The 12,538-nt window shown below is 42.5% G+C and overlaps 1 protein-coding gene across 1 annotated transcript in view; it reads right to left on the reverse strand.

Moving 5' to 3' along the window:
- The window catches only part of snx29 (sorting nexin 29), a 45,253-nt gene that overhangs the window by 29,609 nt on the left and 3,106 nt on the right, over positions 1-12,538 (reverse strand). The window contains exons 7-14 of the mRNA XM_088359171.1: positions 11,840-12,100; positions 10,941-11,346; positions 10,749-10,861; positions 10,553-10,649; positions 10,353-10,435; positions 8,557-8,620; positions 8,086-8,214; positions 3,020-3,105 (exon numbers count right to left, since the gene is read on the reverse strand). Of these exons, the coding sequence (XP_088215297.1) occupies positions 3,020-3,105; positions 8,086-8,214; positions 8,557-8,620; positions 10,353-10,435; positions 10,553-10,649; positions 10,749-10,861; positions 10,941-11,346; positions 11,840-12,100 (1,239 nt within the window). The remainder of the gene's footprint in view (positions 1-3,019; positions 3,106-8,085; positions 8,215-8,556; positions 8,621-10,352; positions 10,436-10,552; positions 10,650-10,748; positions 10,862-10,940; positions 11,347-11,839; positions 12,101-12,538) is intronic.

The raw sequence follows: 12,538 nt of genomic DNA on the forward strand, positions 1-12,538 counted from the left end.
GACTCCCTTCTCACCGCCATGACCTGTTTTCCGACCGCCGAGCCCCTCCCGGAAGGCCTGCCGCCACCCCTGTCAAAAGTAATGAATAAACACTTGCCCACACTGACAGTCTGGGAGAAAAAAAAAAAGCCATTTCAAAGAATTAAGTTTTAATTAACATGCACACACACCTTCCCTGATCAATTTATATTCACAGATCCCCCTTGTGTAAAAACAACAACAGAATTTACACAAATACACAAGTGGCACGTTAAAGCAGCAAGCCTGACCTCGCCCGGGACTGACAAGGGCAAAGCTAAACACGGTGAGGGACAATAAATGCAGAGCTATGCGTGTAATGAATAAGTTACACACGCCTATTAGGACAGGCAGCGGTGATAAATGCCTCTCATTCACTCATTAGGCCGTCAGCGGGAGCAAGAGGGACTAAAGGCCACGGAGTAACCTTATTTGCTTTTTAACAGCCATGTAATGCATTTCCTGATTGGAGATGAATAAGCCCCTGCCCGCCGCTCCTTTATTTACGCTCAAATTAAACACGGACGCTGCAAACAGGCAAAATAAAGTGTGGCCTCTGTGCGAAATTAAGAGTCAGCCGGACAAAAGTTAATAAGGAGTATATTCAATTAAGTACGATTAAAAGAGTGAACTTTGGTTTCTTCAGGAACATAAAATAACGGGCCACGTGATAGACATAGGATTAAAGAAACATCAATTGGGTCTGAACCTGAAAACGGAAAGGAGGGAATTAGCGGCCCTTGACCCCCTCATTGATCTCCTGTCGTTTCTCCCGAGAGCCGCGTCAGCACTGAACAAGTTAATATCTCTCGAACCCTGGCCTGGAGTTGGCACTCTAATCTTTTTAATCTACACCACAGCAGGCCAATTTAAACTAGGCTGCATGGCGCAATGGGCCATCTTCTACGGCAAAGGGCCACTTTCCCTCTGATGCAAAGACTATCTCCGCGGAGAATCGATCTCTTGGGTAAATCATTCATTCAAACAGCAAACGGTCAACCAGGAGGCCATTACAGCTCCTCTGGGAGAGAGCCAAAGCATTATTATCTGGAAGACAGCAGCGAGACGCTCGACATTCTCTGGGAAGAAAAAATAGATTTGTTTTTCTTAACCAATCACAGCCCTCGAGTCTAATCTTGACTATGGAACATTGCGGCAATTGACTTCAGAGTTGAATTTCAAGGCAAAGCATCTTCACAATTTCGTACATTCTGTAACTTCAACCGTTCAACTTGCACGTCCACTCGGCTTTGACTAATGAGGAGTTCTAGGAATAGATCACGACAAAAATACACACATCTTTTTGCATTACGCTACACGTGATGATCGTTGTGCTAATGCGCCATGTAAGGTACACAAATGCGTGCCCGGTGCATTCACGCGTGATCTCCATTCCAATCTCGTACGACGTATTAATATAAGCATACCCTCAAAGACACTGTTCCCTTTTACAGAAGAAAATAAAAAAAGGGGAAAATCCTGCAACGGCATCCTGCAGGAAACAATTAATTATCAGTCATTCACAGCAGAGGTAAAAAGGAAGCCTCTTTAGCGGGATGCCAGCGGTGCTGAAGGCGCCTACCGAGCATTTGAGAGAACACGTCCGCAGCGCTATCATTAGAGAGAGGCTCTGATCACAGGGAAGCATGCTGACAGCACGTTAAAAAAAAAACAGCCATTTGTCTGTCAATTCACACCCCTCCCTCAATTTCTACCCCCCCAACCTTATACTTGCTCCTCTTAGAACCCGGCAGAACAGTGGTAGTCAACATCAAAAGTAGGCGAGAATAAGGCACATCATTAGCGGGCGAAGACAGAGGAAAGGGAGGATGAAATCATTTAGACGCCGCCGTGGAGAGGAAATTGCTACGCCTGTCGACGGCAAAGACGAAGAGAGAAAGGCCTGAGTCAAAATATGAGGAAAGTACAAATGAAGCGCCGAATCACAAATGGCAACTCTGATTGGATGATAATCAGCCGCTCAGAGCGCCGATCATCACCTCTGCGTTTTTTTTTCCCCCACAGGTGTGCATGAGCAACCAAGCCTTGTTTGAGACGGCAATTGACAGGAAGCAAAGATGAAACGCAAAGGCTCTTGTTATGTTTTAAACATGACGCCAATAAGTGCAGACACAGCACGGAAGGTCCCGGACGGCTTAACAAGCACGGTTCGCCGCCGAAGCCCACCGCCCGTGTTTGACCTCCTAACTAAGACGTGAGAACGACGAGCGCAGAATATAATTGGGTGGGCGGTGGTTTATTACAAAACAGAGGCAGACTTACATTTAGGGTTACTGAAAATTAATTACAGGCCAACACAACCATCTAAAAAGAAAAAAAATGATGGATAAATTTAGCTTTGATTTAAAGCTATTATTGTTTCAGTCCGATGGAAATTGAGCATGTTTTTCTAATTTGTTATTTTTGCTGTGTTTTGCTTGTGATGTAATCACAGTTGTCCTTTTGTACAAAGTTATCTCAGTCGCAAATTCCGCCCAAAAAATAATTGTGCTCTGATGTGCTTGTTGTTTTAGTCCTCGTGAAATTTGTCCTTACCTTTCACTTTCTGCAGGACAAACAAATAAAGCCCTCAGGCTGACACAGATAACAGCTCCCCTTTTTACCCCCCAAAAATGCAATTATCCATTATTATGTCCCTCTCTAATCTGCCTAGTTCATTGTATTTGCACTCAAACAGCGGCGGCTTATCTCACTCATATTTACACAGAGCCCCGGTTCCGTCCCCAACGCATCTGCACCTGACCTGCCGTAGGCAAAGTTATTGGCCCCGCCCCCTTCGCAAAACATACACAAATAAATCAAGCGGCTCACCGTGGTGGTATTTGCCAAAGCCTCACATCACTAAAAGTGAAATTAGACACTCGAGCCACTTGAGAAAAGGCACCGGAATTGATATGGCCTCGCCAATGGATTCATGACACTCCTGTTTGAGAGCAAAATATGGACGAGCAACCTCTGTGTGTGTACGTGTGTGTTTTACCGTCATTGCCCTGGCTCCCCTCTCTCTTCAGCATCTGCACCGCCCCCACATACTTCTTCAACTGGACCTTCAGGACCTCATTTTCCCTGCACAAATAGACACACACAGATATCACATAACCAATAACGGCTAATAATAAAAGAGGTTGTGGGCGCGGTATGGAGGTGATTTATACGTTTTACCCACCTAATATTCTTACTGGGAATTCATTAGAGACTAGATCAGATTGGTTTCAGACTATATTTGTAACAGTGTGAAATGATGTGTAAGCTGGGGGGGAAATAGAAATAAACTCTTGGAATTAGAGAGACATGAATAGGAATCAAATGATATTCCAAATTAGGGCAAGAGATATGATATCGAATGTTTTTGGGCAGGCACAAAGTGAGCGAGGGACTCTCGTTACAAGGTGTTGATATCGATCAAGGTTGGAGTGAGGCTTTCTGCTCTTGCCAGTTCAATTTAATTTAATTATATTCACAGGCAAATCGTCGGTCATTTAGAGCGATATCGGAAAATTTCATTATACTGACAATGAATCTCTGATCTGATTTGAACATATATAAATGATTCAAATTAATATTGAAATGTAAAGTAGCATTAGTATGTAGGAAAAAAAAATTCTTCAGAATTTGGATCCAATTGGTTGTTCCAAAGTTTTACAGCCTACTGAGATCATCGGCATAACCTTTGACTGACGATTTCATTAACAGAATTTATTGAAATATCCGCTGATTTGAGAATACTAACTGCAGGAGGAGATATCATGGAGGTAGCGGTGAGACCTGTCTAGAAGGATTTCCTATTAAAACCTGACATTTACTTTTATAACATGACAGCCCGCGTCAAAAATTTAATGGCAACCCACAATTTGAGATACTGCAAATTTATTCCTATCCATATTTTTTGTTGTTGTCTTGTTTGATCCAATAATCTTTTATTTACAGCAAATGTCTCCTTCCGTGAATAAATGATTATCTGAAGTAACAATACTAAAGCGTTTCTATCTCGCCACGGTTGTATTTTTTGTTGGTTTGCGTGGCCCGATAATGAACTCGTTTTGTTGAATTATTGATCCTTCAAAGCGTGAAATGTTTTCTGCTGATGTAACACTGGCTTGTTGTGTGATTCAAGACGCAGCGTGAGCTGAAGTATGCACATAAATTGCAAATGTAGCTCCTAATAGAAAAGTGGCATTACTGGTGCTTAACTTTAAGAATCGGGTCTAATTATGATGATCATCTTTTAATTGGTAACATTTGGTGAACGGAAGCAAGCTGATAAAACAAGATGCTTTTTTTCCTTTCTTTGAAACGGTGATTAAAAAATGGATATATAGAACTTAATATTTCTCTTTAAACTATTATACCTACAGTAATTGGCAAAGTTGAGCCAAACCCCTCGAGTATTTTTTTTGCATCTCCCTCAACCCTTTTTTTTTATTATTTCCATGCTTCTGCATCACCTTAATCCACAATAACACAGCGAATCGGCTGTTCTATGCTCTGCTTTTATTTGAAGTAATAAAAGGGAGCTACCAAGACACTTTCCCAGAGATGCGTGTCACTGAAAAATTCCCCCTGAGTGCAATTTACGCTCATTTCTCATTTCAAGGATGAACTAGCCAACTCCGTGTGCACAATTATTAGGCAGGTGACCATCTCATTATCTTCATCATAATGATTATCGTTTTGTTTTTTTCTTTGGATCTGTTTAATTTAATTTTGGTCGCCTGCTTATTGCGTTTCAGTCTGCATGTGTGAGCGTGCCTGTTCAACCACCCCCTTCTCCCAATGACGAAGTACCTCTTCCCAAACCCACTCATCTGGCCACCTTCCCATCTTCTTGCCTGAAGACTGCTTTTTTTTTTTTGGCCAACTGATGGTGTAACAAAAAAAGGGGAGGGGTATTTTGGTTTGGAGCACATTTAGCCCATCAATGATTCTATCAAGAATTTTGAAAATTTGAGTCGCTGTACTTGAAACCGGCAATGTTTTCAATTGTAATAACCCAAAATGAAAAATCATGCTTAAATCAATAACACAGTTTCAAATGTCTCAGGAGCAGATGATTTGTGAAAAAAATGACTCACTACCCTTCTTGATGTTGTTTTAACACCAGCTCAATGTTTTCACAATGTTATCCTTGCTGACTACGACAAAAAGTAAACACATCTTCCTTCTAAGTCATCAAAGCTGGTTATTGTGTGTAAAATGTCATCAAGCTCACTCACTTTGTTTCACAACATTGACAAGTGAGATGTCCAGGAGATAATTCATTTTGCCTACATTGAAAGAGTTCTATACTGACTGAGCAGATGTGTTGTAGTCATATAAACAAAGACGGGGTTTGTTGAGCCTCAAGAGTGTGGGTTGATATGTGTGAGCAAGGATCTTACATTTTTCTGTTCTATTTGGGTGCGTGACTGAGTAATACCTCACCTATATATCTAATCTCTTGGCTGTGAGTAACTTACAAAGTGAACAGCAGGAGAGGCTACAGTAAATCTGCTGAATTCTATTTATGGTAACTCACTTACCTTCTGTCATCCGTAATACAGTGGAAGAGTCGTAAAGCTTTTAAATAATATTCTTTCAAATCAACGTTATATAGAATTGAACCTTAGGTCGTTTGGTTGCTTTGCCTGGTTTGGATCCTACTAAAGGTTCACTAGGACATAAAAACCTCCACCATGGTAAGGTGACATTCATTTTAGATGTTTAGATGTTTACAAGAGAGAAGGAATGGCTGCTAGTAGTTTATATTGCGATTGATTGACAGCCAAGCTTGATTTGTTATTCCCACCCACCGTTAGCCAAAAGCTGATTTCTAGGCTGCCCACTTTGTAATCAAGACTACCTACAGTCCTGGAGGAAAATGGCATCATCTGGCGACTCGTTATTTTTCATTGACTAGAGCCCAACAGACACATTTTAAGATTGGTTTGGTGGGCTCTTAAGGTGTGTTTTACTACAGTGCTGTAAAATAGCTCCAATTAGTAGTGCTTGTATAACTCCAACTTTGTCCTCCATTTTACTTGCTGTTCACAGAAGCAAAATGAAATGTAATTATTTAGTCTTGCAATTTTTAATGGAATGACTAAAATAAAGATTTTTGATAGCAAGCGCTACCAGTATAGCCTCATTCCCTGAGTGAAACTGACAGCTTCCAGCTTCCATTCAATGGCTAGCTGCTCCTTTGCTGGTATTTATAGCCGCTATTGATCGAGACAGATTTTAGCCGAGGAGGAAAGGCGGCACTTGAGATTTAGCCGCTGACGACAGAATCGGATTTGTGAGTCTGTGCCAGTTTTGAGATGCACATTGCATGTCAGAGTCACCTGCAGCGAGAGCGAGACGAGCCTGAGGCCATCTCTACCTCGCCTGCTATTTCCGCTCCATTAAGATGTTCCGTGCCGATGCGAAAATCATCGCATATTAAAAAGCTGATGCACTGCCCTCTCAAGATTGCTGAGCTAGGTTTTGCAGCGGGCTCAAACCTAGAAAGGATTTATTCCTTGAGGGGAGCGCCAAGTATATCTCAGGGGTCTGCAAAGCATTTTTTCAATAAACCCCCCAATTTTTTTTTTTTCCCCACAAACTGCTGATGATGATTCTATACACACTCCGGGGGGGGGGGAATCAGGAGAATGAAATCTAGTATCTACTTTCACATCTCAAATGTCTTTCATACAAAATCTGAGTAGCAGGCAAGTTCGACATCTGAGCTCCCCCATGTGGCACCGAATCAATGACCTCACAATATAAGACCAAAAAAAACCCAGCTTTTAAAATCAAAGACAACAGCGGGGAGCAGACGTACGGAGCAGACGTGGATTGAAATCTACAAGCGTATCAGGGAACAACACAGAGCTCCAAGCATCACAATGAAAAAGGAAACATTGGCGCCCCCGAGTCGCTTAACTGGAGTCACTCTGACACCAATCAATTGGCATTGACTTATAGGAGTCCACCGTGTGAAAACAGACATGCCGAGACTTTCTCTTTAGATAGCGCTAGGCCGACTAATGGGAAGCCTGAAGACTTGCAGCCTGGATGCAATTAATCGAACAAAACAGCCTTTTGTGCTCGCTTCTAAAAAATGTGTGCGTGACTTTAGAACTTTTTTGCATGGAGAGTAATTGTGATTATGTGAACATCAATGATGCAGCTGAAGTATGAGCCCCAATGTGGCACAACAAGACCGATTAATCAATTCCGTAAAGTTCCAGTGGGCGATTACAGCGCACAGTGCTTGTTTATTGGAAAAACTACACGTCACAAGCATCTGTAATGACTCGGTCTTTGGAGCTGGAGGCTCATGGTTTTTCATCCCGCTGTGGACAAATGTCATGTTGTTGCGGAGGTGCTTATTTGCTTCCTGGCCGTTTAACTCATCCCTATTTTTTGTTACTCTGTTCATTTTTTAGAGAACAAAGCAGTTGGGTCTGAATTATTTGCGCCCTTTGGTGGTTACGGCCGAGCAGTATGATCAATAATGGTTCCGGCGCGACTACAGCAAAACCTCAAATCGAGGCTTGAGGTCTGTTTTAAAAAAAAATATTGCGATGTAATGAGGCGGTAATATTAAAAGAGTGGAAGAGGAAAAGGTCCATAGCTAGGTAGGTATGATCTTTGGCTCCTTTGGCTGATGTAACACTGAGCGTGTGATTCACTCGTTTTAAATCACAGGCCCAGTGTTTGAAATGCGTAGGAAAGGCCTTAAGGTGGTTCAAGTGGGTAGAGATTCGTGGAAGTAATGACATTAAAGCTTATTTGACTTCGACGAGGCAAATTCTTTACGATGAGGTAAGAATTTTAATATGATAGTCAGAAAACTTGCTTAAAGGTTCGTGCTGTGGTATTTCACATTTTAACAAGGATTTTATTGGAATGAGCATTAAATAAAATTTGCATTCATTTTAGACTAAAGTGCTATTTTGGGACTAAGAAGCATCAAATATGTTTTTTGGTTATAATAGAACTATTTACTTTTTTTTTTCCGGCGTTATTGTCACCCCCATTGGGTGATTTGTTGTCTTATTTAAGAACGCTCATGTATGTTACCTGGCCAGAGCCTGGACCTTAGCCGCGTGTCTCTCTTCCAGCTCAGCCAGCCTTTTCTTCAGCAGCTCAATCTCCTGCCTCAGACCCGCTGAATGCTCCATTTCCCCATCCAGCAGACTACGAAGAGACCTGCCAAATGCACCAAGTGGACCGTCCATGTACAATTCGCACCGACTCATATGGTCCAACTGAACCTTTTCAACCAAGTACACAATAATGAAAGAAAAATCTGCATCATTCATCAAATCTGCAGTGAAAACACCAAAACTATTTATAAACTGTTGGCAGCTAGTGTAAATCTAATCAGTCTGTGGCAAAGTCAGCACGAAAATGCCTCAAGTCTGTGAAAAGAGCGGCGTATTAAATGGAAAGGTTATCCAACAGCTCTCACTATGCATGTGTACGTGAGCGTCTACATCCCCGTTTGGCTTTGCAAGTGGCAGATAAGGAGGCTGTATATCCCCAACGTACCCATTTTGTTCCTCCAGCTCATCCTTCCTGTTCATCATGGCTACAATGGCCTGCCGCAGCTCCGCTGGAAAGACACCACACACACAATATGTTAACAAAATTTTGGACTCTGGCTCGCCTATGCACTCGCTTAATGCAGCCGACCCGTTAACCAGCAAGATGTCCAGAAATAACCATGAGACAAGAAATTAACTACCCAGTACTTTTTTCTTTTTTCTTTGTATGCTACAAATTATATAGTTTGGTCTCATAACTAATGTAGGGTGTCCGCGTCGCCCCAGATACAAGTAGGTCTCCTTGCAGCCCTGGGCCTAAGTGCCGGGTTTGGCTCGGGGAGGCTGACGATGAGGAGGAGGTGTGTGGTGGTGAAGAGAAGAAGAAAAGGAAAAAAAATGGACGTGGGGAGCGTCTATACAGCTCGACATCAGTGAGCCAGAAATAAAAGTAACCTTTAGTACGACCACGTATTCACAGTGGGTGCCACAGACGAGCCATTAGGGACTTGTGTCGAGCCAGACAACCCTCGGTCTTCACAGAGGGGACTTAACACACGACATTGCCAGTTTCTAAGACGGCGAGGGAGAGGAAATGAATGCTTCCGCTTGTCCATATAGGTAAACGCAGTTCTTTAAAACAAGGTGTGTGTCAAACAGCACACTAATGCAATCAAATTTGATGCGAAACAAAAAAAAGTGATTCAAATGAGATATTGTGTACACAGTCTTGTTCCTTTTTTTACGAGCAACAAGTGGTCACATCGAAATGGGAGCAATCGATAGTTTTTTATTTTTAGTCCTGTGACAGTGTAATGAATTAAATTGGAGTGCAATTGCAGTTTACTTGGCAGTCTACCCCAGTGGTGGTTGGTGCCGCACCATTTTTAAACACATCACAAAAGTAAATGAACTCAGAATAGTTCTACTTCAATTAAAGACTTTGACTTGGTCTGTTCAGCATTTACTAAGAGTAAAATTCCACCAAACAAGTGTGAAGTTAATACTTTTTTTCCTCCCAAACTTTCATTTCACTCCATTCATTGACATTCCTCTCAAGGATGTGTTGAAAGCCATTAGGCTCTGTCGATGGCCTATTCACTGGACCAGCAGTGCCACCAGGTGGACAAAACATCTTGGAAATAAGAATTTTTTTCCCTTTTTTTTTTTGTAATGTACTTTTTAACATAAATGAATTGCAGTAAAGAGTAAATTTTAGAGAGATTGCATTTTCTGACCACATGTTTCTTTTTAATGTTTCATAACATTTGTTGTAGCATGATAACTAATGTAAGGGGGAAAAAATGGAGATGTTTAAATTTGTTCCAGTTTTGTTTGTTTTTGATAATGTTGCACAATGTTAGTTCAAGAAAATAATCCAGACAACGTATGGGAAACTATTGGAACTGTTGTATTGTTTCTGAATAATGTTTTTCTATTAAACTAAAAAGTTGGCATCGAAATCTGGAATATTCATTAAAATGACCGAAAAGAAACTTAAAGGTCGTGAAAATCTATTTAGACTTACCATTTCAACAACGATGCCTCCACTTCATTAAAAAAATGTATCAGTGTCTTCAATACTGTCCAATTTTCTTGCTATTGGATCGATGCCAAATCTCAGTGTAGCAAAACAATACTGTTAACTAATAAATGGGCAAAATAACAAATCCAATACACTTGATATTTTTTGTAACAAAAATCTTTGGCTTGAGAGCCTTGGAACAAACACGATCGGAAGGCTTGCTCACATGGCAGACGGGATGAGCGAGCGCTGATCGACAGAATGATAGAAATACTCACCAACTGTCATGGACTCTGGCAGAGCAGATGTTGGCAGTGTACCACTGAGCGGAACAGACAGCGCCAGTGGACTGGACTCCATACTGAAATACATCAATGCGTCAATATTGCGAATGCAGATGACTAAAGTGGATTATAATAAGTGTCGAGACTCCATCTTCGCATTAACACGTCGTACATACAGCAGAGCAGATGCTTACTTCAGTGGCGGCTGCGATTCGCGGCTATCGCAGTCTTCCACTGGACCCGATGCCGCGCACTGAGCGGGAAAGGCCGCCGAGTCCTCCACGGAGTTGACTGAAATCAAAACAAGATGTCATTTTGTGCGGCCTGTGGAGTTGTGGCACAAATGTTCAATTTCAAAACTAGCCATAAATAAGCACTTAGGTACGATACCTGGCTGTGGGATTGTAGGACTGAGGGGGATGAGGATGTCCGAGCTGCTGCGGTCCATCAATACCTGCACTGGGCTCCACGTGGACACGCTGGACAGACTTCCAACCACCATCCTAAAGAAACATTTGGAACTCAGTCAAGCTGGGGGTGAGCTTTCTTGGCGTCCTATTCATCTCAAGTAATACAACTCACTGGTCATTGCTTCGCTGATCCTCCTGGATTTGAGCTCTGCCCTTGTATTTTTCCTCCTCATCCTCCTCCTCGTCATCTTCCTCCTCATTATCTATGCTCTTTCGGTCTGGCAAAGGAGGCGTAGGCAAGGGTGGCGTACGAGAGTGATGGGGCGAGCCCACCCAAGTCAGCGTAGCGATGTCATCCAGCCCGTTGTGAGAAGGTGACTCTTGGATCGACGGCTCCAGGAGATCGATGCCTTCCTCCACGCTGCTTTGAACGGGATCGGCCTGAACTTTGCTAATTCCGCCAATCTTGGGGAAATCGGTGTCGCCCTCCTCCTCATCCCCTGCCTCCAGATCGTCGTCAAAGGAAATGATGTTGGTGATTTTCTTTTTCCTCCGCCGCTCCTTCCTTAGCCCAGAATCTAGGTGGAAAAAGACAAATGGGCCTCATTGAAGACATTTTTACAAACATTTGGGTCATTCCCAAACTTCTGGAACTTAATTTAAAAAAACTATACAAAAACACTTGCCGTTCCAAGCCTAAAATCTCTCCTGCGTATTCGCAAAAATTATGAACCGCCATTTTCAACCACAGTTTAAATTTTAAATGTCGCTCATGCTGTTAAGTAGAACACATTAAGGGGAAACGGTGTCAGCCAGGCCCAGTGGAATGGAATCGGGCAGACAGCTAAAAGAGGTCAAACACGAAGGTCTGGACGGTTGGACGCTTTATTGCGGACACCGCTACCCGCTGCAACATTAGGATGGAGACAAGTGCAAATGAATATTTCCTGTCAGAAGACAAGTCACATGCCGCTAACCACATGTGGGCTAAATCCGTAATGACTAGGATTTAGTCAAGCAATATATCTTCTGTTTTTCTATTGGATAATGTAAACAAATTTGCAAACTTACCAGCAGAGGTGCTGCGCGGCAGGACAGGTAGAGGGTCCGAGGTTCCGTCCACTCTGGGGCTGAAGCCTGGCACCACAGAGGTGGCAGTGCTGATCTCTCGGAGGAGGCTGCTGACCCCCTGCGTGGACTCCTTCCACAGGCTGCCGATGCCCTGCGTGGACTCTTTGAGGAGGTGCGTCATGGTGGAGCCGCCGCCTTTTGTCGGCCCACCGTTCAGGTCGTTGTTGTCTATGTTGATGGCGAAGAGGATGGAGTTCAAACCTGCAGAAGGGAGGGGAGGAAAAAGCAAGTCATTACCGAATGTTCTTGTTAAAAGGACTGCGACTTTTCAACTTGCTCAAAAGCGCTTGCTCGGCACTTGTGAAAACATTGGGAGTAAGCTAAAACAAAAGCCAGCATAAGATCAGTCCAACATATGAATATTTTAAAGTTTGTCCTCACTTGCATGCGATCTATTTATCAATAGTTCAAAGGGGAAGCACAAAATGAGCATTCATCTTCAGTACCCATAAAACAGTACAAACGGTTTGAACTAGTTCCGTTTTTAGTCATAGAACTTTAATACCACAATGCTGCAGTAATGTGATGGATCAAAAAAAAAAAACAACTTTACTAATCCTTAAAAATAAAAATACAAAGATTTTATTAGCACACTGTCATTTAATAGCAGTTACTTGTGCTGCAAAATGAACAAGTCTA

This window comes from Syngnathus floridae, chromosome 18 (assembly GCF_059516105.1).
Source record: "Syngnathus floridae isolate MCC-2025c chromosome 18, RoL_Sflo_1.0, whole genome shotgun sequence".
In the NCBI taxonomy this organism is placed as follows: Eukaryota; Metazoa; Chordata; class Actinopteri; order Syngnathiformes; family Syngnathidae; genus Syngnathus; species Syngnathus floridae.